Source organism: Pristiophorus japonicus, chromosome 12 (assembly GCF_044704955.1).
Source record: "Pristiophorus japonicus isolate sPriJap1 chromosome 12, sPriJap1.hap1, whole genome shotgun sequence".
Lineage (NCBI taxonomy): Eukaryota > Metazoa > Chordata > Chondrichthyes > Pristiophoridae > Pristiophorus > Pristiophorus japonicus.
The window spans coordinates 94,611,233-94,636,145 of record NC_091988.1 but is presented as its reverse complement, the minus strand read 5'-3'; the positions used below and the strand labels follow the sequence as shown (position 1 = coordinate 94,636,145).

Here is a 24,913-nt window from a genome sequence, read left to right as displayed (position 1 = left end):
TGTGCATATACACACACAACACAACACACACGCACACAATACACAGTCACACAACACACACACAATATACAAACTTAACACAACACACACAATATACATTCACACACACACCTACAACACATCATCATAGGCAGTCCTCGGAATCGAGGAAGACTTACTTCCACTCCTGAAGTGACTTCTTTGGTGGCTGAACAATCCAATACGAGAGCCACAGACTCTCTCACACGTGGGATAGATATTCACCGAGGGAAGGGTTGGGTGGGACTGGTTTACCGCACTCTCCTTCTGCTACCTGCACTTGACCTCTTCACGCTGTCGGCGTTGAGATTCGAAGAGCTCAGCGCCCTCCTGGATGCACTTTCTCCACCTAGGGTGGTCTTCGGCCAAGGACTCCCAGGTGTCAGTGGTGATGTCGCACTTTATCAGGGAGGCTTTGAGGGTGTCCTTGTAACGTTTCCTCTGCCCACCTTTGGCTCATTTGCCGTGAAGGACCTCTGCATAGAGCATTTGCTTAGGGAGTCTCGTGTCTAGCATGCGAACTACATGGCCTGCCCAGCGGAGCTGATCGAGTGTGGTCAGTGCTTCAATGCTGGGGATGTTAGCCTGGACGAGGACACTGATGTTAGTGCGCCTGTCCCTTCCAGGGGATTTGCAGGATCTTGCAGGCTCTGGCATTGAGCTACAGTACGCCTGCGACTGGGCACATTCTGAGGCTGAACTCCAAGATATAATCGATGTATTCACCAAGGCATATGAAAGCATGGGCCTTACGCTTAACAGCTGTAAGACAAAGGTCCTCCACTAGCCTGTCCTCGCCGCACAGCACTGTCCCCCAGTCATCAAGACCCACAGCGCGGCCCTCGACAACGTGGACCATTTCCCATACCTTGGGAGTCTCATCAACAAGAGCAGACATTGATGCGCAGATTCAACACTGCCTCCAGTGTGCCAGTGATGCCTTCAGCCGCCTGAGGTAAAGAGTATTCGAAGACCAGGCCCTCAAATCTACCACAAAGCTCATGCTCTAGAGGGCTGTAGTAATACCCACCCTCCTGTATGGATCAGAGGCATGGACGATGTACAGAAGACTTACAACACACACACGCACACAATACATGCACACACAATACATACTTAACACAACACACCACACAACACACACAAACACACAATACACTCACAACATACACACAATATACACTCAAAACACAACATACAAACACATTCCACACATATGCACACACAGACTTATATACACTGCTACACATTATTCACTAATACACACACTTATTCACATACACATTCAAACACAACCACACAGAGTTCTGATGAAAGGTCATCAACCAGAAGTTGCCTGACCTACTGGGTGTTTCCAGCATTATCTGTTTTTATTACACACACATACACAGTCATAAAACACACACACACCACACACTCATTCAGACACACACAACAGAGACTCAAGAAGCTCAACACCATCCAGGACAAAACAGTCCGCTTGATTGGCACCCCATCCACCACGTTAAACATTTACTCCCTCCACCACCGACGTACCGTGGCTGCAGTGTGTACCATCTACAAGATTCACTGCAGCATCTCACCAAGGCTTCTTCAGCAGCACCTCCCAAACAGGTGACCTTAACCACCTAAAATGTCAACGGCAGCAGGCGTATGGGAACACCACCTGCAAATTCCCCAACAAGTCACACACCATCCTGACTTGAAAGTATATCGGCGTTCCTTCATCGTTGCTGGGTCAAAATCCTGAACTCCCTTCCTAACAGCACTGTAGGAGTACCTTCACCACACGGACTGCAGCGGTTCAAGAAGGTGGCTCACCACCACCTTCTCGAGGGCAATTAAGGTGGGCAATAAATGCCGGTCTTGCCAGTGACGCCCACATCCCCAGAATGAATAGAAAAACAAAATACACACACAAGTACGTACACACACTCAACCATCTTCTTCATGCTGACAGAAAGAGCAGCAATCAGATCCCTCCACCTCGATTCATCTTTCTTAGCTTCCCGTGTTTCTGTCCCGTTTCACCAGCCCAGATTGCTCAACCCTGACACAACCATTCTTCCCCTCATCAGACAAAGTCTCCCCCTTCTCCTCCTGTGAATTTGTGCCCATTGATGACGGCACTGAGCGGAGTGCACACAGCAACCTCTATTGGGTTGGTGCCCTCTTCACTCACAGAGCGCGGCTTGGGGGCTGGTGAGTGGTTCGGGGGCCGGTGAGTGGCTCGGGGGCCGGTGAGCGGCTCGGGTGAGTGGCTCGGGGGCCTGTGAGTGGCTCGGGGGTTGAGGCGTCTTCGCTGGATGGAGTCAATGGGCTTACTCTGCACCGACATCACGATCCTTGGTGAAAATTATGGAAGTGAGTTTCACTGACATCTCACTCTCTTTCTCTCTCCAAACCGAGCCACAATCAGTCACCCTGAGTCCCTCAGATTAAATCCTAAAGTGTTGGATGGTACTGGTTATAGAAACTCACCTTATGCAATTCAACGGGAGTGGGTGATGTTATTTCCTTAATCTCCTCTTTAATCTGCTTCAGTTCCAACCGTTGGTCCTTCCCCAGCGCAGATGCCACTGGACACTCACTCGGGCTCTCGCTGCACTCCGCTGACCCCTCAGCCGGCAGATTTCCTGATCCCGAGTGGTTTACGGATTGCAATGGATGGCCTTCGATTCCCAAAGTCAGCTCACTTCCAGACATTATGGAAGCCTGCAGAGAGATGGCATGGACAGAGATTTAGAGCACTGTATGACAACATAGGAAACACGGAAACAGGAGCAAGCCATTCAGCCCCTCAAGCCCATTCCTCCTTTCATAAGAAATAGGAGCAGGTGTAGGCCATTTGGCCCCTCGAGCCTGCTCCGCCATTTAATAAGATCATGGCTGATCTGATCATGGACTCAGCTCCACTTCCCTGCCCACTCCCCATAACCCTTTACTCCCTTGTCGCTCAAAAATCTGTCTTATCTTCGCCTTAAATATATTCAATGATCCAGCCTACACAGCTCTCTGATTTACAATTCTCAGAGAAGAAATTCCTCCTCATCTCAGTTTTAAATGGGCGGCCCCTTATTGTGAGACTAGGTCCCTAGTTTTAATTTCCCCCATAAGTGGAAATATCCTCATTTATCTTATATGTTTTGATAAGATCACCTCTCATTCTTCTGAACTCCAATGGGTATAGGCCTGATGGCTGATCTGTATCTTAACTCCATTTACCCGCCGTTGCTCCATATGCCTTAATACCCTTACCCAACAAAAATCTATCCATTTCAGTTTTGAAATTTTCAGTTGACCCAGCATTCACCCCTGGGCGAGAGGGCTCTCAACGGGTAGCCCAACACCAACACGTGTGAGCAGAGAGAGAGAGACAGTGTAAAGTGTTTCTCTCCAGGTACAAAGAGTGCTTCCTTTTTAAAACTTAAATCTGAATTCTACATTGACAAAAAGACAGAGGCAAGGGGATTGTAACACTAACAATATCTACTTTGAGGATGTTGACATTCAGTTCTGACGGTGGCACAATCAATGAATCTCTGATTGATGAACATTGCTAATCTACAAACTCCTCAGGCCCTCGATGGGTCAATGAGAAAATGTACCAGGAAGCATTTTTGTCCATGCTGCAGCACTTATCGGCTTCGTCCTTGCTGGTTGCTTCACACTACTGGGTTGAAATTGGTTGTTGTTAGCTGTGTCAGTATGCTGCACAAACTATGTATTATGGTCTTGCATGCTGATATGCTATTGAGATACGTGAATGAATTGCTGCCATTATCTGTGAATGGGGTCCTGCTCACAGATCATTCACAGTGCTTGGTACAGGTCAATGGGTCAATCCATTCCATTCAATGACAAGCACCCAGTGGGGCTATTTATGGTACTGTATTTGTGGGGGCTGTATTTGTGGGGGCAATTGTTAGTGTAAAGCTTTATTGCCCTTTGCACTGAGGGATCTCAAAGAATTGGGAGCTGTATCATGGTCAGTGTGACACGCAGATTGCAGTCAGTCCAAAGCTATCAGGGGTATAAGGCCAGTGAGACAACTCCACAGTAATGGATAACTGTGCCAAAAAATAAGGCCCAGTGGGGTAGATTTTTAACTTGCCATCGGGGCGTAAATCTGCCAATGAAAATTAACCGCTGATATCGAAATTGGGAGGTTTCTATTTTGCCTGTCTGCACAGCCAGTGTTAGGCCCGGGTGGTAAGGTGAAACTCTGGTCCGATGTCTCCCAGGTTCAGCTTTAATTTGAAATATAGTGAAGAGGGAAAGTGCCGTCACTGATTTGATTCTGAGAAGAATAGTGAACCCAATAACTCAGTATAATGCGACATAACTAAAACTGCCTATTTCCACCTCTGTAACATCGCCCGTCTCCGCCCTTGCCTTAGCTCATCCACTGGTGAAACCCTCATCCATGCCTTTGTTTCCTCAAGACTTGACTACTCTAACTCACTCCTCGCTGGCCTCCCACCTTCTACCCTACGTAAACTAAAGGTGATCCAAAACTCGGCTCCCTGTGTCCGAACTCGCACCAAGTCTCGCTCACCCATCATCCCCTGGGCTCGCTGACCTACATTGGCTTCCGGTTAAGCAACGCCTGGATTTCAAAATTCTCATCCTTGTTTTCAAATCCCTCCATGGCCTCGCCCCTCCCTATCTCTGTAATCTCCTCCATCCCCACAATCCTCCGAGATGTCTGCGCTCCTCTAATTCTGCCCTCTTGAGCATCCCTCATTATAATCGCTCAACCATTGGTGGCCGTGCCTTCTATTGCCTGGGCCTCAAGCTCTGGAACTCGCTGCCTAAACCTCTCTGCCTCTCTTTCCTCTTTCAAGACTCTCCTTAAAAGATACCTCTTGTTCTTTTGCACTAATTTCTATTTATGCGACTCGGTGTCAAATTTTTAAAATTTCATAATACTCCTGTGAAGCACCTTGGGATGTTTCACTATGTTAAAGGCTCTATATAAATACAATTTGTTGTTGTTGATAAATTACACAAAATTACATAGGATTTACAGCACAGAAACAGGCCATTCGGCCCAACTGGTCTGTGCTGGTAATTATGCTCCACACGAGCTTCCTCCCTCCCTACTACATCTCACCCCATCAACATGTCCTTCTATTCCTTTTTCCCTCATGTGTTTATCTAGATTCCCTTTAAATGCATCTATGCTGTTTGCCTCAACTACTCCACGTGGGAGCGAGTTGCACATTCTAACCACGCTCTGAGTAAGTATGTTTCTCCTGAATTCCTTATTGGATATATTAGTGACTAACTTATATTTATGATCCCTAGTTTTGGTCTCCTCCACAAGTACAGGTGACTTTAAAATGCTTTGGGGCGTCCTGTACATCCACCTTATCGAACTTTTTCATAATCTTAAAGTAATCTATTGGGTCACCTCTCAGGGCTGGAAGTTCATCAGCCTTCCGCCGTGTTTTTCGGGGGGATTTCGTCTTTTTGGATGGAAAACGTTGCGGCAGAAAATTCACTACAGTCTTCTGCCGGTGGTTTTGAAATACCGCCAGGGAGCGGATCGCCGGCGTGCAAGACTGGAAAAACTGCTCCCATCCAAGTTTGGTCACAGTGGTGACCCGTAGATGGGAAAACCTGTTGGAGGAGCCCTTGGAACAGCGGTCGGTATGAAACCTTGCAAAAAGGTAAGTTAAAGTTTTTACTTTTTAATTCTTTTGTAGCAGTTCGCTAGAAAAGGGTTTTGTGAATGTTTCGTGATTTTTTATTTTTGGAATTTTTTTGGGGTGTTTTCCGCCCTTCCTCGGCCCAACTCGCAGCGGTAAGTGGTAATCGGTAATCAGCCTCGGACTAAAGTTGACGAGAATCGCAGTTTCCGCTGCGAATCCTTGTGCAATGCCGATTTTTCCCACCAGGTGGATTTCCCCCATTTTTTTCATGAATCTTCCGGCTCGAAATCATAACGGAATCATGGCGGTTTGTTTGGCAGCAAACTGGTGGTAGCGGTTTTTGATGAATTTCCAGCCCACAGTCTTCGTTTCTAGAGAAAAGAGCTCCATTCTGTTTCGTCTTTCCTGATAGAAAAATCTATACCTTGCGTTCAAAACCGCTCATTTAGCAGGTCAACTGTTCAATAACATTGCCTGGTGGTCTATCATCTGAGATGGGGTTTTGAGTTAATATTTCCCCACCCACCGCAGATGATACCATGTATAGTATAGCGTGCAATATATTCCAGTACATTGGAGTGCTGCGACAAGGAATCTCTGTTCAACCACCTACATTTAAAAAGCCTATTTTGCCCGTCTCCGCCCTTGTCTCAGCTCCTTCGCTGCTGAAGCCTTCATCCATGCCTATGTTACCTCTAGACTTGACTATTCCAACGCACTCCTGGCTGGCCTCCCACATTCTACCCTACGTACACTTGCAGTCATTCAAAACTCAGCTGCCCGTGTCCTAACTCGCATCAAGCCCCGCTCAGCCATCACCCCTGTGCTCGCTGACCTACATTGGTTCCCGGTTAAGCAATGCCTCGATTTCAAAATTCTCATCCTCGTTTTCAAATTCCTCTGTAGCCTCACCCCTCCCCATCTCTAATCTCCTCCAGCCCCACAATCCCCCCCGAGATATCTTCGTTCCTCTTGAGCATCCCTGATTTTAATCGCTCAACCATTGGCGGCCGTGCCTTCTTTTGCCTGGGCCCTAAGCTCTGGAAGTCCCTGCCTAAACCTCTCCGCCTCGCTACCTCTCTTTCCTCCTTTAAGATGTTCCTTAAAACCTACCTCTTTGACCAAGCTTTTGGTCACTCACCTGTCCTAATATCTCTTTATGTGACTCGGTGTCAAATGTTTTGTCTCATAATACTCCTGTGAAGTGCCTTGGGACGGTTTAGTACTTGGTGCTACATAAATAAAGTTGTTGCTGCTGTTGAAATAATTTGCATTTATATAGGCCGACCTTGGGACATCCCAAAGTGCTTTATAGCACATTAACTCCTTTTCTTTGAAGTGCAGTCACTGTTATAACATAGGAAACAGCAAGCTCTCATAAATAGTAATGTGATAAATGAAAAGATCATCTGTTTTTCAGTAATGTTGGTTGAGGGATAAAGGTTGGACAGGACACCAAGGATAACTGCGTCTTTGAGATAGTGCCATCTGATCCTTTACATCCACCATGAGAGGGCAGATGGGACCTCGGTTTAATGTCTCATCCGAAAGATGGCTCCTCCGACAGTGCAGCACTCCCTCAGCACTGCACTAGAGTATCAGCCTAGACCTTGTGCTCAAGTCCCTGGAGTGGGACCTGAACCCGCGGCCTTCTGACTCAGAGGTGAAGATGCTACCCACACAGCCACAGCTGGGATAGATACTGGGCCGATAGGAGCACATCTGGTTCTCAGGGGACATGAGGCCCACTACGGAAGTGGCCAATGACACTGAACGCAAGTGAAATATCCAGAGTAAAAATCCCAGAGCATAGCAGAGCCTTTTAAACGATGAGAATCCCAGGTGTGATTGCTGCCCTGTGCTGAGGTTGTCCAAGCTGGGCTTGGGGCAGTAAGGGGCCTCGGTTCTAATGAGCCCGGGAAGGGAACTGTTGCTGCATGTCTGCTTCCTACAGTGCAATAGTGAACCAGACTCCCACATGAGGGGTGACCATTAGCCCTTCGAGCCCGCTCCGCCATGCAACAAGATCAGGGCTGATCCTCTACCTCAACTCCACCTTCCCGTACAATCCCCATATCCCTTAATTCCCAAAAATGTATCAACCTCTGTTTTAAATATACTCAACAACTGAGCATCCACACCTCTCTGGGGTAGAGACTTCTAAAGATTCACCACCCTCTGAGTGAAGAAATGTCTCCTCCTCAGTCCGAAATGGCCGACCCCTTATCCTGAGAATGTCACCCCATGTTCTAAATTCCCCAGCCAGGGAAAACATTTTCTCATCATTAACCGTGTCAAGCCCCTTAAGAATTTTATATGTTTCAATGAGATCACCTCTCATTCTTCTGAACTCTGGGAATATAGGCCTAGTCTACTCATTGAGGTACTGGAGGAGAGCTGCTGTCGATTGCACTGTAACACACCAGCAGGATAGGAGCAAAGGGGATAACTGTGACAGAAGGGGAAAAAACTCAAAAAAAAAAGACAAGTAGACTTGAAGATGTTTAAAAAGATATGTTAGCTGGAAAACTCAATTTGGAGCTTAGCAATGAACTGAGGAAGAAGTGGAGGCAGTGAATGTCTTCCTGCAGTGCTGGGAGGCAGGGAAACAAATAACATTAATCTTCATTTAAGACCAAAAGAACTGATAGATTAGAAACAAGCACAACACTGCAGGGCAGCACTGCTGTATTCAGTCCCAAACACTTTGGTATGGTGATCAACAACAGCCCATGGGACTGGGACACTTAGTAAGCTGCAGCACCCTCTGCAGGTAACAAAAAGTATGTACATCATCTGCACAAACAAATACCATTTTGTATGATTTATATATATATGTTTAGAATAATGGATACCTGGGAGTGAGTTACAGGCTGGAATCTAATCGAGGGGTTCGGGGGCGGGGGTGGGGTTATATATAGAAGAGACCTGGAAGTGAGTTACAGGCTGAAATCTAATTCAGTGATTCATTGCTTATCTATAGGATATCCTTCACTCTCCATCCTTGGCAGGGGGTGGGGAAGAACTATCCCACAGCTCCCTTTCTATCTCCACCTTCCGCTCTATCTGGCCCATCATCTTCTGCTGGTGCCCCACCTCGGTCAGTTTGTTCAAAAGCCCCCTGGGCTTCCGATTCTGAATCCTTCATTCCCATCAAATAACTGGCGACGTCCAACTGCTCCGTCCCCTGATACAACTTTAAAAAAATGTATTGGTTCATGGGATGTGGATGGCAAGGCTTTGCATTTATTACCCAAGAGAAGGTGGTGGTGAGCCACTTCTTGAATCACTGCAGTCTTTGTGTACTCCCACAGTGCTGAATTTGTCGCAGTGGTTTGGTACAACTGAGTGGCTTGCTAGGCCATTTCAGAGGACAGTTAAGAGAGTCAATCATATTGCTATGGGCCTGGAGTCGCATATAGGCCAGACTGGGCAAGGACAGCAGAGTTCCCTCCCTAAAGGCTGTTAGTGAACCACATGGGTTTTTAATGACAATCTAGTATTTCATGTTCACCATCACTGATACTAGCTTTTTATTCCAGATTTATTTAATTAACTGAATTCAGATTCTCCCAGATGCCGTGGATTTGAACTCACGTCTACGGATTATTAGTCCAAGCGACTGGATTACTAGTCCAGTAACATAACCACTACGCTACCGTACCCTGGCCACACACCTACCTTCTGAAGAGCAATTAGGGATGGGCAATAAATGCTGGCCTCGCCAGTGACGCCCACATCTCAGGAACGAATTTTAAAAAAATAAGGGTGTCTAAGTTTATATAATTGTATCAATGTTGATGCAAGGGTGCCACTGCTCATACAAGGGTGTCACTGCTCCATGTAGACCTTTAAGGTAACGTTGGAAAGAGATGGGGTTGAAGTGAAGCTTTGTCAGGCTTTCACTTGCAATACGTGTTCAGGTTTTGTCTCTGCAGCAGGAGATAGTTTGCTTGAAAGAGAAGATTGACCAATTAACACTCTTCCTGACTGGGACGAAACATAAATCATCATTGTTATTGATATGATTGGATCGATCACTACCTTGTACTCATTTGTTGCCCCAGATAGATAGGTCCTGCTTTGCGATTTGGAGGACACAAGAGGTAGCGAGGTCAGTACCTGTGACACTGATCAACCTCAATGATCATATCAACATATTGGAAAAGGAAAGAGAAAGCATGCAAAGTCCAAGAGGGAATCGATGGATGAACAGCCAAAGACGAGCAACAGGCAGCGTGCAATTCTCATAGGGTGCCTGATGATAGAGTCCCCGATGGATAAGGCTCTGTCAAGAGCAGTCTTCTGTTTCCCAGGAGCTAAGGTAGCTGATCTCCGGGATCGTGTGGATGATCGGATGAAAGGTTACTGTAACAGGTTTACATATTGGTACTAATGCGATAATGGCTAGAAATCCATTTGTTTTGCATGATTTTGACAAAAGCCTAATCAAACCTTCAGCAAAGGGGTGCAAGGGTAGTAGTCTGTGGGCTATTACCAGCCATGTCTGGATCGATGGAGGGGAATAGCTGAATCATGGGTTCAACATCTGGCTTCGGGACCTTTGTAAAAAGAAGCTACACTTCAATAATTGGGAGGTGTTCGCTGGAGTTGTTTAGGTGTGACGGCCTCCATCTGAACTTCCTGGGAGCACACGGGCGGGCAGAAGGTGTTGAGCATGCTTTCAGAAAGCATTTAATCTAATTCAGGAAGAGGATAGTGCAGATAAGTTCTCACGGAACTTGATCATTACATACAGATAACCCAGGAAGGAAGCATACAAGATTAAATAACTCAAAAAAAATTAGCTGGGAGACCTTTAAATTGCTTTTATGTAAATGCAAGGAGTGTTAGAAGCAAATTATTAGAATTACAATCCTCTGCTGTGTTGGGAGAAATGAAACATATTGGGAGTGAAGTTGACCCGCACCCGGTTTGAGGTACACTATTTGAATTAGCGCATGGACGGGAAGTGCTGCCTTCGGCCCAGAATTGGACTCGTAGAGGCAAAGAAATGTGTGGGGAGGTAACCAGGCATTCACGGGCCGGTGCGGGACACGACTCTCAGTGCTGTGCTGAGCACATCAGTGCGGCGCTGACATACCGCGTCACGCTGACGTACCGCGTCACAACATCCCTTACTTTCTTTTAAAGGGGAGGGCCACTGCAAGCTCTGCACCCGCTTTAGTGGCGCCCACTGGGCCACTAGGGAGGGCATTGGCCAGGCCAGTGGCCTGGCATCCAAGAGGGGGTGCTGGGCTGCCATTGTCGGGCCGAATGAAAAGTCGGCCGACAGAAAAAAGATGGTGGCCGCGGGCAATACCACCTCCCCTTTAAAGGTAGTCGGGGTGCCCCAGCCACCTCAGCTTCTCGCCTGAGAAGCTGTCGGTGGCATCGCCCCACGCTGACCTCGCGTGCGCCACGCTGGTGCTAATAGCGGTGCCCGGCACAAACCACTTTTAACGCTCTGAGCCCCAGGGGCAATGCTAGGGTTGAGCGCTCTGGCAACCGCGCCCATGCGTTACTGCATCTTCACACCAGTCGCAATTTCAGCCCCATTCTGTATTTCTGAGTCATGGCTGGATGGAAGCGATGGGGCAGAAATTCACCTAAAGGGCTACAAAGGTTTCAGAAAGGATCGAGTAGGTCAAAGGGCAGGTGGGGTTGCTATTTTTATCAGAAAGAATCTAAGAGCTGGAGAGAGAGACTTGATGTTGCCTCATCAGGTACAGCTGAAGCTATCTGGGCTCAAGTGGACCAAGCTCACAGGCAGGAATTAATTATCGGTAATGATTATCGGCCCGCGGTTCAGACCTGAACATGATGAGCTATTGTGGAAACAGATTGCAAATGCTTTTCATCTAAAATCCTACTTTTGTCTGATGGGTGATTTTAATTTTCTTGCCATTCTTGGTTTACCCACTGTTGTGGTGGGAAGTGCAGCTGAAAAATGTGTCAAAAATATACAAGACCGTTTCCTGACTCAACATGTTAATAAAGTAACTTGGGATAATCATATAGTGAATTTAGTGTTTAGTGGGGAGCCTGAATTCGTATCGGGCCTCCATGTGGGGGAACATCTGGGCAAGAGTGATCACAACATTATACGGTTCCAATTGGCTAATAGAACTAAAGGTACTGAGAACCCGCAACTCATACTGGATTCCAGAAGATTAAACCTTCACCAAAATGGCAGATGATTTGGAACAGGTAGATTGGCTAACCCTACTGGGTGGTGATGAGAATATAAATGGAAAGCTTTTAAGAACAAGATAAAAAATGTGGCAAGCAAATATGCACCCAAAGTCAAAAGAAGGAAATGCGGTAAGAAAAAGCCAAGGTGGTTGACTGGTTATGTACAAAGACAAATAAGATATAAACAGAAATGTTTCTATAAATTAAAGACATGTAATACTCAACTAAACAGAGCTGGGTACAAGGAACAATTAAAGAAAACAAAAGCTGCTGTTAGATTAGCTGAAAGGCTAATGGAAAAAAGGGTCATAGGCAACTGTGGAAGTAATGGGGAAAGCATTTTCAGTTATGTGAAGAGTTCAGAACTGTCAATTGGGCTATTGAAGGGTGTTCAAAGACAGGTTAAAAGGACTCACTGGGTATCGCAGAAATATTAAATCAGTAATTTGCATCGGTCTTCACCCTTGAAGATGATGCTCAACTATTAGAATTTAATGTTACTAACAAAACTCGTATTAACATAGATGAACATATTGTTTTAGGAAGAATGAACAATATGTTTAACAATAAACATATTGTTTAAAAGCTTGAACATAGAGCAGCCGGGCCAGATGATATCCACCCGAGGGTCCTCAGGGAGATGGGGTGTGCAAGTCTGTATGTCTAATAGATAACTGCACTCTGGAATGGTACCTATAGACTGAAAGGAGGCTAATGTGGTCCCCATCTTTAAAAAAAAATTGACAAGACAGACGCAGGTTATAGGCCCGTTAGTTTAACATCGTAATAGGGAAGATGCTGGAAGGAATCATTATGAATGCAATATATGATACTTGGATAGAGAGGGACATATTAGGGACACCCATCATGGCTTCATAAAAAGATCTTGTCTTACAAATCTAATTGTATTTTTTGAAATTACAAAGTTGGTGGATGAGGGAAGTCTAGTAGACATTGTCTACTTAGATTTCCAAAAAGCTTTTGACAAGGTACCGCATAATAGGCTTCTCTATAAGATCAAAGCCTCTGGTATTAGTGGAACTATATGGAGTTGGATTCAGAACTGGCTGGCAGGACGCAGGCAAAGAGTAGTTATAGATAGATTCGGATCTGTTTGGAGACTGGTCACCAGTGGTGTCCCTCAGGGATCAGTGCTGAGATCGTTGCTTTTCACTATTTTTATTAATGATATGGATTTAGGTGTTGGAGGCACAATCTGCAAATTTGCAGATGATATCAAGATCTGTGCGAGTGTTGAAACTGTAGAAGATGCTCGTCTGCTTCAGGCAGATCTTAATGTGTTGGGAAATTGGGCTCAAGACTGGAAAATGATGAATAACTTAGATAAGTGCATTGTTATGCATGTGGGCAGGACAAATGCTCAACATTCATACATCCTCCAGGGAAAGTCGTTAAAGATGCTGGAGATAGAAAGAGATTTGGGCATTCTAGTGCATACATCCTGAAAGGTACATGAGCAATATCATATAGCGATAAATAGAGCAAATAGGGTGTTGGGGTGTATCCATAGGACAAGTGAGTATAAGACAAGACGTATTGTTTTGTCCTTGTACAGAAGACCTTAATCAGACCGCATTTGGAATACTGTGTCCAGTTTTGGTCTCCTCACATGGTGGGTGATGTTGAGGCTTTGGAGAGGGTGCAGAGGAGGGCCACCAGATGAATTCTCAGTCTAAAGCATCTTAGTTATCAAAATAGGCTAAAAGAATTGGGACTCTTTACTACCTTAGTGCAGCGTAGATCTTGGGGGGGGTCTGATTGAGGTTTATAAGATAATGAAGGAAATATATTCTGTTCCAGCTGACAGTTTATTTCAATTAGCTAGGTTAGGCAGAACCAGGGGTCACAAATTTAAGTTGTACCAGGTTAGATGTCAGGAGGTGGTTCTTTTCCCAGAGAATAGTGGACCTCTGGAACAGGTTGCCATCTTGTGTGGTGGACGTGGACTCGCTGAAGTCCTTCAAGCAAGAGCTGGACCTGTTTCTAGCTGGGCCGGAGATCACCTCTAGGTACTGCAAGGAATTCAGGGCCAGAGTGATCTCCTGAACTAGTTTTGATTGCCTAGAGGAGTCAGAGAGGCATTTCCCAGATTTTGGCCTGAGTTTTTTAATCTGTTTTTTTGCCTCTCTCAGGAGATCACATGGTTTGGGGTGCGGTAGAGAATATATGTTGTGATACACAAGGTATCGCAATTATGTGCGACACGCTCAATGGACCAGGTGGTCTTTACCTGTCCGTCATTGTTCGTATGATTGTACAAGTGTGTCAATGTTCCTCTAAGAGTTTCAATGTTCCTGTAATGTTCACACCAAGGGATATGGAGCCAAGGCGGGTAAGTGGAGTAGAGGTACAGATCAGCCATGATCTAACTGAATGATGGAGCAGGTTTGAGGGACTGAATGGCCTCCTCCTGCTCCTGCTGAGGGAGTACTGCATTGCAGAGAATAGGAGCAGAGGAGTTCTCCACGGTGTGTGGCTAATATTTATCCCTGAACCAACATCACTAAAACATTATCTAGTCATTTATCTCATTGCTGTGCGCAAATTGGCTGTCACGTTTCCCTACGTGCCAACTGTGACTACTCTTCAAAAGTACTTCATTGTTGGCTGCAAAGTGCTTTGGGACCTCCTGAGGTGGTGAAAGGCACTATATAAATGAGAGAGTCTTTTCTTTCATCTGCCAGTAGCCGGAACTTTCACATTTGTTGTCAGACTGCAATGAAAAGCACCAGGGAAAGGGGAGGGGTGGAGTTCCATTAGCCCCAGGATTCTGGATAGAGGCACATCCTTTAACTCCTTGTATTTCTGCATTCTGCGCTGAGTAAGTTGGCCTCACTTCGCAGTCTTTCTGCCCCGCTAGTCTGCCCCCTGTCCTCTTGCTCGGGCAATGGCTTCACGCTGGCCCCTGGCACAAGCACCCATTCTTTGTGTCTGAGCTTGTCATCATCTACGCACTGGCCACACACGCGGGCACCTTCCAGCTGGTGTCCGCAGACAGCGAATCATGAAGAGGAGACCACCACCCCCCCGCCCATTCCCCTCCCACCCCCCGAATATACTATCCGCTGCCCAGGGTAGCGAACTGAGCATGCCTAGAAACCCCCCCCCTCGCCCCCAACACAATGATGGCACCCACAAGAGCTAGGCCGCAGCCTCACACAGGCCGGGGCCTCCAAAGGCCCGCACGATTGTACACAAGTGTAACAACAACGACAAAACAAGAGTAAAGTTACCTCAATTTCTCTCAACAGTTCCGATTGTCCGCAAGTTTCTAAATCTTCCAGAGCCTGAGACCAAAAATTGTCTTCTTGGTCTTGGTCGGGTCCGTTGTGGTTGCTAACGTATCTGTTTAACGTACGAACCAAAGTGTCAGTATCTTCAACTCTACGCCCTCAGTACCATGGGGCAAAGGTCACGATTCTCTTACTGTCTGAACTGAACCGGGAGAGAGGAGGCGATGGATGGGTGGATGGAAAGATTGGGGGGGGGGGGGGGGGGGATAGGGGGATGGGGGAGCGAGAACCCTATTTCTGCCAGTCTTCTCATTTTGTACACATGATGAAGTGAATCGTCAAAGGAAGGCGAAGGGAAGGGTTGGGGAAAGCACAGTTGCAGTGGTCCCAGGGTTCTGGATACAAGCACATGCAGTTCGGGCCCCAAAGGCGAGACCCAGGCTTCCGGCAAGGAGGGAGCCACTCGGGATACAAACAAGAAAAGCCAAGAGTTCGGGAAAAAAAAATAAACAACAAGACATCTTGAGGGAAATACGCTGGGTTTGGGTTTGGTTTGCACTGGTGAAACACAGAAGAAGCGAGAGGGTGTGCAGAATGTGGGAGAAGCCAGGGGTCTCCCAGACGGTTAGTTAAAGAAGACTGATGGGAAAAGAGCTCAGAGCTGAGGCACAGACAACCTGGGAAGAGAAAAAGAACAAAGACAATGTGACAGACAACAGGGTGAAGGGATGGGGAAACAATGAAGACAGTAAGAAACTGTGAGCTATCATGTTCCCACATGCACACACAGACCTAAAGGTGGGGAGCGACGTACGCAACAAACTGTGTGATCAACGTTCAGATCCATTCACGAGGGGCCAGGGAAACGTTCCAGCAATGTGGCAGGTGGGGACATTGCTGGGTCAATACTAGACACAATTGTCCTCTTTTATTTTTTAAAAGAGACAGGCACACAGTTTTCCCTCTAAGCTTTAGAACTCTCCAGTACTCCGGGTTTGCGATGATTTTTACCTTCTGCCTCCTCAATACTATTAAGCATCTTTGCTTCCCTCACCATCGTTCTTGTCAGCCCTTGGATCAGGGATTGTGAACCAGCCAATCGGTTTTCTTTTATTGAGTGACCGGAGATATGTGGAAATTTCAAACATGGAAATCAGACACAACCGTCTGCAATTTTTGTTTTAAAGACCAAACTCTGTACTTGTTCTCGCCCCCACCCTCGCCCCCACCACCCCATCACTTTGCTTTTGATTCTCGTGATGTCACTGTCAGTTACTCATATCATAGGAGGTTCAGTCGCCGATATTCTGGTCGTCGTCGCCGGTGAGATGCGTGGATGTTTGGAAGGGAGGTTCGTGCCTGAGGTAAGCCCGAATTTGTGGGATTTGTAGGATTAGGGTTTAAAGTGAAGTATGAAGAAAATGGACCCCCTATTAGGGTCTATTAGGACTAGGGGAAGTTTAGACAGTGGGAGGGGGGAGGGTAAGGGTGAAAAGTTGTCGGAAGGCGGGAGATGACGAGGGTGAAGTTGTTTTGGCAGGGGAGCTTCCTCGGGAGCTGCCAACCCGGCGGCCATCTTGTATTGTGTCGGTTACTAATGCTCTTTTGATAACGCTTCCACCAGCAGGAAACCACCGAGCTCAAGCCACAGTTACAGACCCCACCCCCTCTCCCCTCATCTGCACCCTCTTCTTGTCCTGGATCCAGTGGAGCCTCGGCCCTTCTCTCCACCCCCGCAACCCGTGTGCAATGACCAACTGAGGGCCCAGGAAGTGGCACCTGCTCCTATGCCTCTGCAGACCCTACTCGACCAGCCGTGTCCTTTCCCTCAGTGAAACCTTCAACCCTGGAGATCGGAAGGTTTCCAGATTCCACCTCACAACTTGTCCTGATCGGCCGGCGGTAAGGAGACACTACGACCTCTATCAGCGTCCCATCCCCACTCCCACCCTGGGCTACGGAGGGAGAAATCAGCAATGTGAGGACAGGAGTGGGCCGTGAAGCCTTCTGTGGTCGAGCAGACCGACCACTCCCTCCCTGCCTTGTGGGGGAAGGATCTGGCCTCCTCCGGCACCTTATTTAATGATCGGATTTAAGATCAAGAATTCTGAGGCTTAGATCCCACTGGTCTATGGAACAACGGATCGTTGACGATCATCTCAAGCCAGGGCACAGATTCGAAGCGCTGAAATGGATTGTCAGTTTGGATATTAAAGGAATCAAGAGGCATGGGGATAGTGTGGCAAAGTGGAGTTGAGGTCGAAGATCAGCCATGATCTTACTGAATGCGGAGCAGTCTCAAAAAGCCAAATGGCCTATTCCTGCTCCTATTTCTTATATTCTTATGTTCAAGGCTCAACATGAAGAATATCCACTGGTGTGTGTCATGGCCATCAGGGGAAGAGAGGAGGAGGAAATTGGCAGTGAAGTTTGTAAAGTATGAGATCTTGTCAACGAAGGGAAGAAGGGAGACTCGCCTTCCAACACTCCATCCCTGGCTTGTGGGGGTGGATCTGGCCTCCTCTGGCACTTTCTTCTATCATAGTATTTAAGATTAAGGATTCAAAGGCTTAGATCCCATTGGTGTATGGAACAGCAGACTGGTGTCCATCATCACCAGCCATGAACCAGATTCAGAGCACTGAAAAGGATCATTAGCTTCTGCATCCTTTGCCCTGAATGACGTTGACCCTCACAGCAAAAGATCGACTACTTACCCTGCAGGGTCTTCACTCTTCAAATGACTTGCATCCTCCACACACACTAGTTCTAGCCTGCTGGGTTCTGGGAAAAGCACGCCATTGGCTCACTTATAAAATTCCATTGGGAGATTACAGATAGGGGGCGCTATAAGTGGTGCCCTGCTCCCACGAACCGCGACCCATAATATTGTACCGGCTCATTTTCACCGAAAACTGTGATTTAGTACCAAGTGCCTAACCCCCAAAACACATTCAACCTTAGGGCTTGATGGGATGAGCTGATGGTGTGAGGAAGCTGCATATCATTTGAAGAATGAGGAAGACCACACAAGGTAGGTAAATGCTTTGTTAGTAAGCACCGTCCACACGTTGTAGGAATATACCAAGTATCTGCAAATTCAGAATCGTTACGGGAGCCAATATAGCAGGTGACGCTGGGAGAGACGTGTTACAGTCAAGTGTGGACAGTAATGTTTTGTGAATATGTGAGCATTACTTCTTGTAGCATCCTGGTGCATACTATCAATTGGTTTCTTATTGAGGGGTGCCCAGGAAGCAGGCCATAGAACGGGCATCTCTTAATCAGGGCTAACCTTTCCCCTGTAAGACAGCAGTGGTTCGGGGTGCACTCTACTTTCCAATCAGGCAGCTACCATCTGGCAAATAATTTGCCTTGTGTGATTGAACTGCAGAAACAAGTAACTGTGGAAACCTATAGAAAATGCTTTGTGTCATAAGATTTCAATCTGTACCGCCTGGGCGTGAAGCCCCTTTGGAGCAGAACATGCCCATAATGGAGTGTGTCCGACTCTCCTTCCACTTATATTGAATGGAAGAAGGATTGGACGGACTCTGTTAGTAGCATCCAATCCTCCAGCGGCTTTGCCCAGATGCTGCAGAACAAATATCTACTCCTCGGTAAGTACGAGCAATAGTTTGCGAGAAATAGTGAATACAAGTTGAACCTCCCTTATCCGGAACCCTCGGGACCTGGTCTGTTCTGGATAAGGGATTTTTCCGGACGCGGAGTGATCACGTTAAATTGGATGGTACCGGTAACTGAGCAAGGGGATATTGGGGCTGACTTGCTTGGGGCTGGGAGTGCGGCAGAGATCATGGGGGGTGAGGTCAGCGATTGCGGGAGTCGGCAGCGAGGAAGGACTTCAATTTGTTCATGTCGGAGTTCTGCGCATGCGCCACCCGGTGGCCGGAACGGTTCTGGACAAGGGAGTTCTGGATAAGGAAGGTTCAACCTGTACAATGCTTCATTCCAAGTGTGGGTGGGCGGGGGACATTTCTTGGATCCAACGGAAAAATGAAGGCTCTTTTGGTGGGAAATGTGGAAGAAGAATGGAGGTCATGTCAGTCTGGAAATTGGATGGTTTATTTGACTTAGATAGGCAGGTTTCTGTCCCTGTTTCCTCCATTATCCCCTAAACACCGGCACTGTTACAATCCATACAAGGAGAGGTTATCTTAGTAACGCCTTGCTGGTTTATTTATATAAATCCTGGGTATTGAGGAAAGCCTCAACCCAAGGAACTATTAACGCCACTTCCATACATCAATGGAAAAGAGACATGTTGTGGTTTTGTCTAATCCCATGGGTGCGTTGCCCAAATGATCTGAGACCATACCATCATCTTGAATGTTCCCTTTTCAAATGACTGGTTCAATAGCCTGCAGTCTAGTAATGGATGGAATCCTCCACCAAACATCCAAAATTGGGGGTTTGCGCCCTCCTCTGCGATCCTGCCCCAAATCAGGCAGGTTGGCAATAATGGTAAATTTGGGCGGTGAGGCCTCCAGCCATCTCACCACCCTATCTGTACTTGCTTCAGCGCTGGAACTGTCAGAACCACTCTTGCCCTGCCCACTGCAAGGAGGTGGCAGAGTAGGGCTTGTTCATTGTATTCAAGTGGTGGGTATTAATTGGGAACTCTCTTATGTTCATACATATGGGAGCACACTCTGGAAATGGAAGAGTTTATCTTACCGGGGGTGCACGGTATATAATGTGTGTCTCTGTAAATAAAAGCTGGTAAGTGACTGAAGTCTAGGCTCTAGTATTCTATCCTTCACCACCTGGCTATTCGACTTCTACAGGGCCATGGCCCTGGTGGATCGCCTTGCCACCTGCCTGTGTTACCACTGCTTACTGAGGCCGCCACAAGGGTAGTAGGCTGCAGTAATGTGCCGAGGTCCACCCCTGGAGGGAGAAGGCCTTGTAGCGGATTCTTTTCCTCCATTCAGGCTCCCATTTACCTTGCTTTGTAGGTACCAAGGCCTACAACAAACTAACTATAGCTTTGGTTTCTTTCTGCGCTGTTTCTATGCCTGTCCTAGTAAGGCCAGCACCGAATACAAGAGCACTGTACTCTAGAGCTGTATTAGCCATCACCGTATACTCATCATCATCATAGGCAGTCCCTCGAGGTCGAGGATGACTTGCATCCACACTAAAAATGAGTACTCAGGTGACTGATGAACTCATTTTAAATGGTGGAAGATGCCTGTTCGTAAATTATTTTAACGTGGCGTGCCCGTTGCACACCAGCCACCAGACGGGCTTGACGGAGCAAGGTCTTGTTCCAGTGGCAAGGGGATCCAAGACGACTGGAGACCAGGCTCCGTCGCTTGTGCCAATACATACTAGGACTGAATCAACTAGCGCTGGGTAGTGCCGACATTGAGATGAAAGCCTTTAAGAGTGGCAGTTTGGGAACATAACTAGAACTCGTATAAATACAAGAACTATGTAATCTAAGCTGCGGAGAGACCGAATGCTTATCTCAATTCATAGGTGCGATGCAGGGATCAGACAATCCACAACCTGTTCAGTGGAGAAGAGCAGACTGGTACAATGGTGCAGCCCCACAGGACATCAAAGCCTATGGACTGTGCAAATACTTCAGTGAAGAAGAATGGTGAGATTGGGTTGGGGGGGGGGTAGAGAGGAGAAATTGAGCCAACAGTGTGACTGTACTGAAAGATGATCACTAACTTGGTTGTGGGGGTGGCAGGGCGGGGGGGTCTTTACCGCCGTCTCTATTGGCTACTCCTCCAAGCCAGGTCCCCTGATAGGTCCTCAGTCTCTGTTTAAAGCAGTACTCCATTCCTACAGTCTCACACAGGACTTATCTGTAGGTATATTTGAACTTTCTTTGGCCTTTGAGGTTTTTCCCACACTTTTCTTGCCATCCTCGGCATTCCCTCAGTTTTCACAAGTAGATCAAAATATCGACACATCCCTGTCTCTTCTTCCCATGTCTTCACTTGCGTGTTCAAATAAAAATAGGGGGGTGGGGGGGAGAATCCCATGAAACAGAGGGAATGCCTCACGATGTACAGGACATCGGAACAGATCCTCCCAATAACTGGAGCGCTGAAGAACTCCTGCTGGATATAGTTGAGCCACAGACAGAAAGTCTCACCTTTGATCTTTAAAAACATCTCCAAGGGTAACTGTTTTTTCTCTCTCTGCCCCCAATCTTTAGGCTACACAATTAACAACCTTAAAGCCCCTTCCCTACAGGCCCGAGCTTCAGTCCCTTAAGTGTGCCGAGTTGTGGAACAGGGTTAGTGGTTTTACAAAACGGCTCAGCACCCTGGGATTGGAGAGGCGATAAAAATCAGCCAGGTCTTTATCCATGCGGGATCCAACGGCCCGGGCCGGACTTGCTTGGGCATGTGTGTGTGTATCAGGTGAGGACAGGGATGGGCTCAACCATGATGCTTGCCATGGTCAACTAGATTGCCAAGGCAGGGGAGGGAGGCACCGACCTCAGCTCTCCAATCTCCGTGTCAGTCAAGCAAGGCCTTGTGCTAGGTGCGCAGTCCTTACTCTTTCTGGGGCGGGCACGGTCTAGACTGATGGGCGAAGAGTGGGCACGTGAGTGAGTAACCCGAGGACATACAATGCCCAAGGACCCACACCCAAGGAGAAGAGTCACTGCCTTCTGGAGAGGAACGGAGCAAAGGAGACAAAATTTGGGTCAACATCACCCACAATCCATTGAGCTGAAACATACTCGATTTGGTGGGTTGGGGGGAGGCGACGACAGAGGGAGCTAAACACGGAGGGCAAAGGAGCTCCATCTCTTACCCAGCTGCCTTGTCCCACTCCTCCTCAGTGAAACCACCGTCTGTACAGGGGTAGCTCTTCCGACGATTGGCTCGTGGCGGTGGGCTGCTTCTTTGACTCGTGTCCTGCCACTTGTGAGGATGCAGCACATTCCCTGTCGCCTGCTGATGATAGGGACCTGAAAGGGTTAATGGAGAGAGGAGCCAGCGTTATAATAATGTAGACATTACATGGTGGGATGGAGTCGCTAACCTTGCCTGAAACAACAAACACGTGTATTTATATAGCGCCTTTAACACAGTAAATATCCCAAGGCGCTTCAGAGGAGCATTATCAAACCAAATTTGACACCGAGCCGCACAAAGAGATATTAGGGTAGGTGGTCAAAAGCTTGGTCAAAAAGGTAGGTTTTGAGAAATGTCTTAAAGGAGGAGAGAGAGGTCGAGAGGTGAAGAGGTTTAGGGAGGGAATTCCTGAGCTTAGGGCCTAGGCTGCTGAAGGCACGGCCATTATTGGTGGGGTAAAGGAAATGGGGGATGTGTAAGAGGCCAGAATTGGAGGAGCACAAATATCTTGGGGGGTTGTAGGGCTGGAGGAGGTTACAGAGATAGGGAGGGGTGAGGCCATGGAGTGATTTGAGCACAAGGATGAGAATTTTAAAACCAAGGTGTTGCCGGACCAGTAGGTCAGCGAGCACAGAGGTGGTGGGTGAAAGGGACTTGGTGTGAGTTAAGATGCAGGCAGAGTTTTGGATGAGCTGAAGTTTAAGGAGGGTGTAAGGTGGGAGGCCAGCCAGGAGAGCATTGGAATCATTTATTCTGGAGATTAGAAAAGCACACAGTTCAACATTCTACCTTGCCCAAGCAGCCCATTCTTCAGGTGCCAATCTAGAGGATTGGGAGTTAATTCCGAGTCTGGCGCTCCTGGGAGCGTGGGCTGGAGATAGAGTTAGCTCCGATTCTCCAACCCACGTTCCCTGCCAGCGGGTCGATCTCAGAATTGCCCCTAACGAGCGTCCTGCAGGCGGATTGATCGTGTTGGAGACGCAGCCGAGCCTGATCCTGCCCTCACAAATAATTGCCAGCGAGGGTCATGGGTTGGTGACTGGCAGTGGGAGCAGCTTTCACCTCACCCCGAAACTGCTATAGCTGGTCCCAGCCGGCATCTGAGCTGGGATCAGCAACTCAGGTTGGAAAAGGGACTGGACCTGGCCTCCTCCGAGTTTGTACAACCCCATTCCGCACTGTGAGCAGGGCTGAGATATTTTTGAAAGATAGATAGAGAGTGTGACCTCAAATCCTTCCTCTACCTCGGTCTCAAACCCCTGCCTGGCCCACTTCCACCACGAGAGTCCGAGGCCTTTGCCTTGATCTGAAGCCCAACTCAGATGGCATGGTGGTCTGGTGATTATGTTGCTGGACTAATAATCTAGAGAACATGAGCTCAAATCTCAACATGGAAGATTGAGAATTTTAATTCAATTTATTAAAAAAAAAAGACAAATATTTTTTTAAATTAACAGCAAAAGTGACCATGTAACTGTTGATTTGTCGTTACAACCCAACTAATGTCCTTTAGGGAAGGAAACCTGTCCTTACCCGGTCCGGCTATATGTGACTCCAGTCCCACACCCAATGTGCTTGACTCTTAACTGTCATGTGAAGGTGTGCAGTGGTGTTCCACTGTTGCTAGGTGCTAGGACCACTGTTGTTCAACATTTACATAAAATGATTTGGATTCAGGAATTGGAAGTACAAATTTAAAATTTGCAGATGACACCAAATTGAGGGGTTTAGTTAGAAACATAGAAGATTGATGCAGGAGTAGGCCATTCGGCCCTTCGAGCCTGCACCGCCAATCAATGAGTTCATGGCTCAACATGCAACTTCAGTACCCCCTTCCTGCTTTCTCGCCATACCCCTTGATCCCCCTAGTAGTAAGGACTACATCTAACTCCTTTTTGAATATATTTAGTGAATTGGCCTCAACAACTTTCTGTGGTAGAGAATTCCACAGGTTCACCACTCTCTGGGTGAAGAAGTTTCTCCTCATCTCGGTCCTAAATGGCTTACCCCTTATCCTTAGACTGTGACCCCTGGTTCTGGACTTCTCCAACATTGGGAACATTCTTCCTGCATCTAACCTGTCTAAACCCGTCAGAATTTTTAACGTTTCTATGAGATCCCCTCTCATTCTTCTGAACTCCAGTGAATACAAGCCCAGTTGATCCAGTCTTTCTTGATATGCAAGTCCCGCCATCCCAGGAATCAGTCTGGTGAACCTTCGCTGCACTCCCTCAATAGCAAGAATGTCCCTCCTCAAGTTAGGAGACCAAAACTGCACACAATACTCCAGATGTGGCCTCACCAAGGCCCTGTACAACTGTAGCAACACCTCTCTGCCCCTGTACTCAAATCCCATCGCTATGAAGACCAACGTGCCATTTGCTTTCTTAACCGCCTGCTGTACCTGCATGCCAACCTTCAATGACTGATGTACCATTACACCCAGGTCTCATTGCACCTCCCCTTTTCCTAATCTGTCACCATTCAGATAATAGTCTGTCTCTCTGTTTTTACCACCAAAGTGGATAACCTCACATTTATCCACATTATACTTCATCTGCCATGCATTTAATACTGAGAAAGACTGCAACAAAATATAAAGAGATAATAAACATGCACAATGGGCATGTAAATGGCAAATAAATTTCAATATAGATCAGTGCGAGGTGGTGCACTTTAGTCGGAGAGATAAGGAAGCCACATATTGCTTGGAAAGCAAGAGTTGAAATAGGGTTTAGGAGCAGAGGGATCTGGGATTAGATTCACAAATCACGATTCTATTATGGCCCTTATGGCTAAAGGGATCAAGGGGTATGGAGAGAAAGCAGGAAAGGGGTACTGAGGTGAATGATCAGCCATGACCATATTGAATGGTGGTGCAGGCTCGAAGGGTCGAATGGCCTACTCCTGCACCTATTTTCTATGTTTCTATGTTTCT

At 47.2% G+C, this 24,913-nt stretch overlaps 1 protein-coding gene across 1 annotated transcript in view; it reads right to left on the bottom strand.

Moving 5' to 3' along the window:
• The window catches only part of grip2b (glutamate receptor interacting protein 2b), a gene marked incomplete at its 5' end in the record, with an annotated part of 696,297 nt that overhangs the window by 10,340 nt on the left and 661,044 nt on the right, over nucleotides 1–24,913 (bottom strand). The window contains 3 exons of the mRNA XM_070895762.1: nucleotides 2,500–2,733; nucleotides 15,125–15,236; nucleotides 21,932–22,088. Of these exons, the coding sequence (XP_070751863.1) occupies nucleotides 2,500–2,733; nucleotides 15,125–15,236; nucleotides 21,932–22,088 (503 nt within the window). The remainder of the gene's footprint in view (nucleotides 1–2,499; nucleotides 2,734–15,124; nucleotides 15,237–21,931; nucleotides 22,089–24,913) is intronic.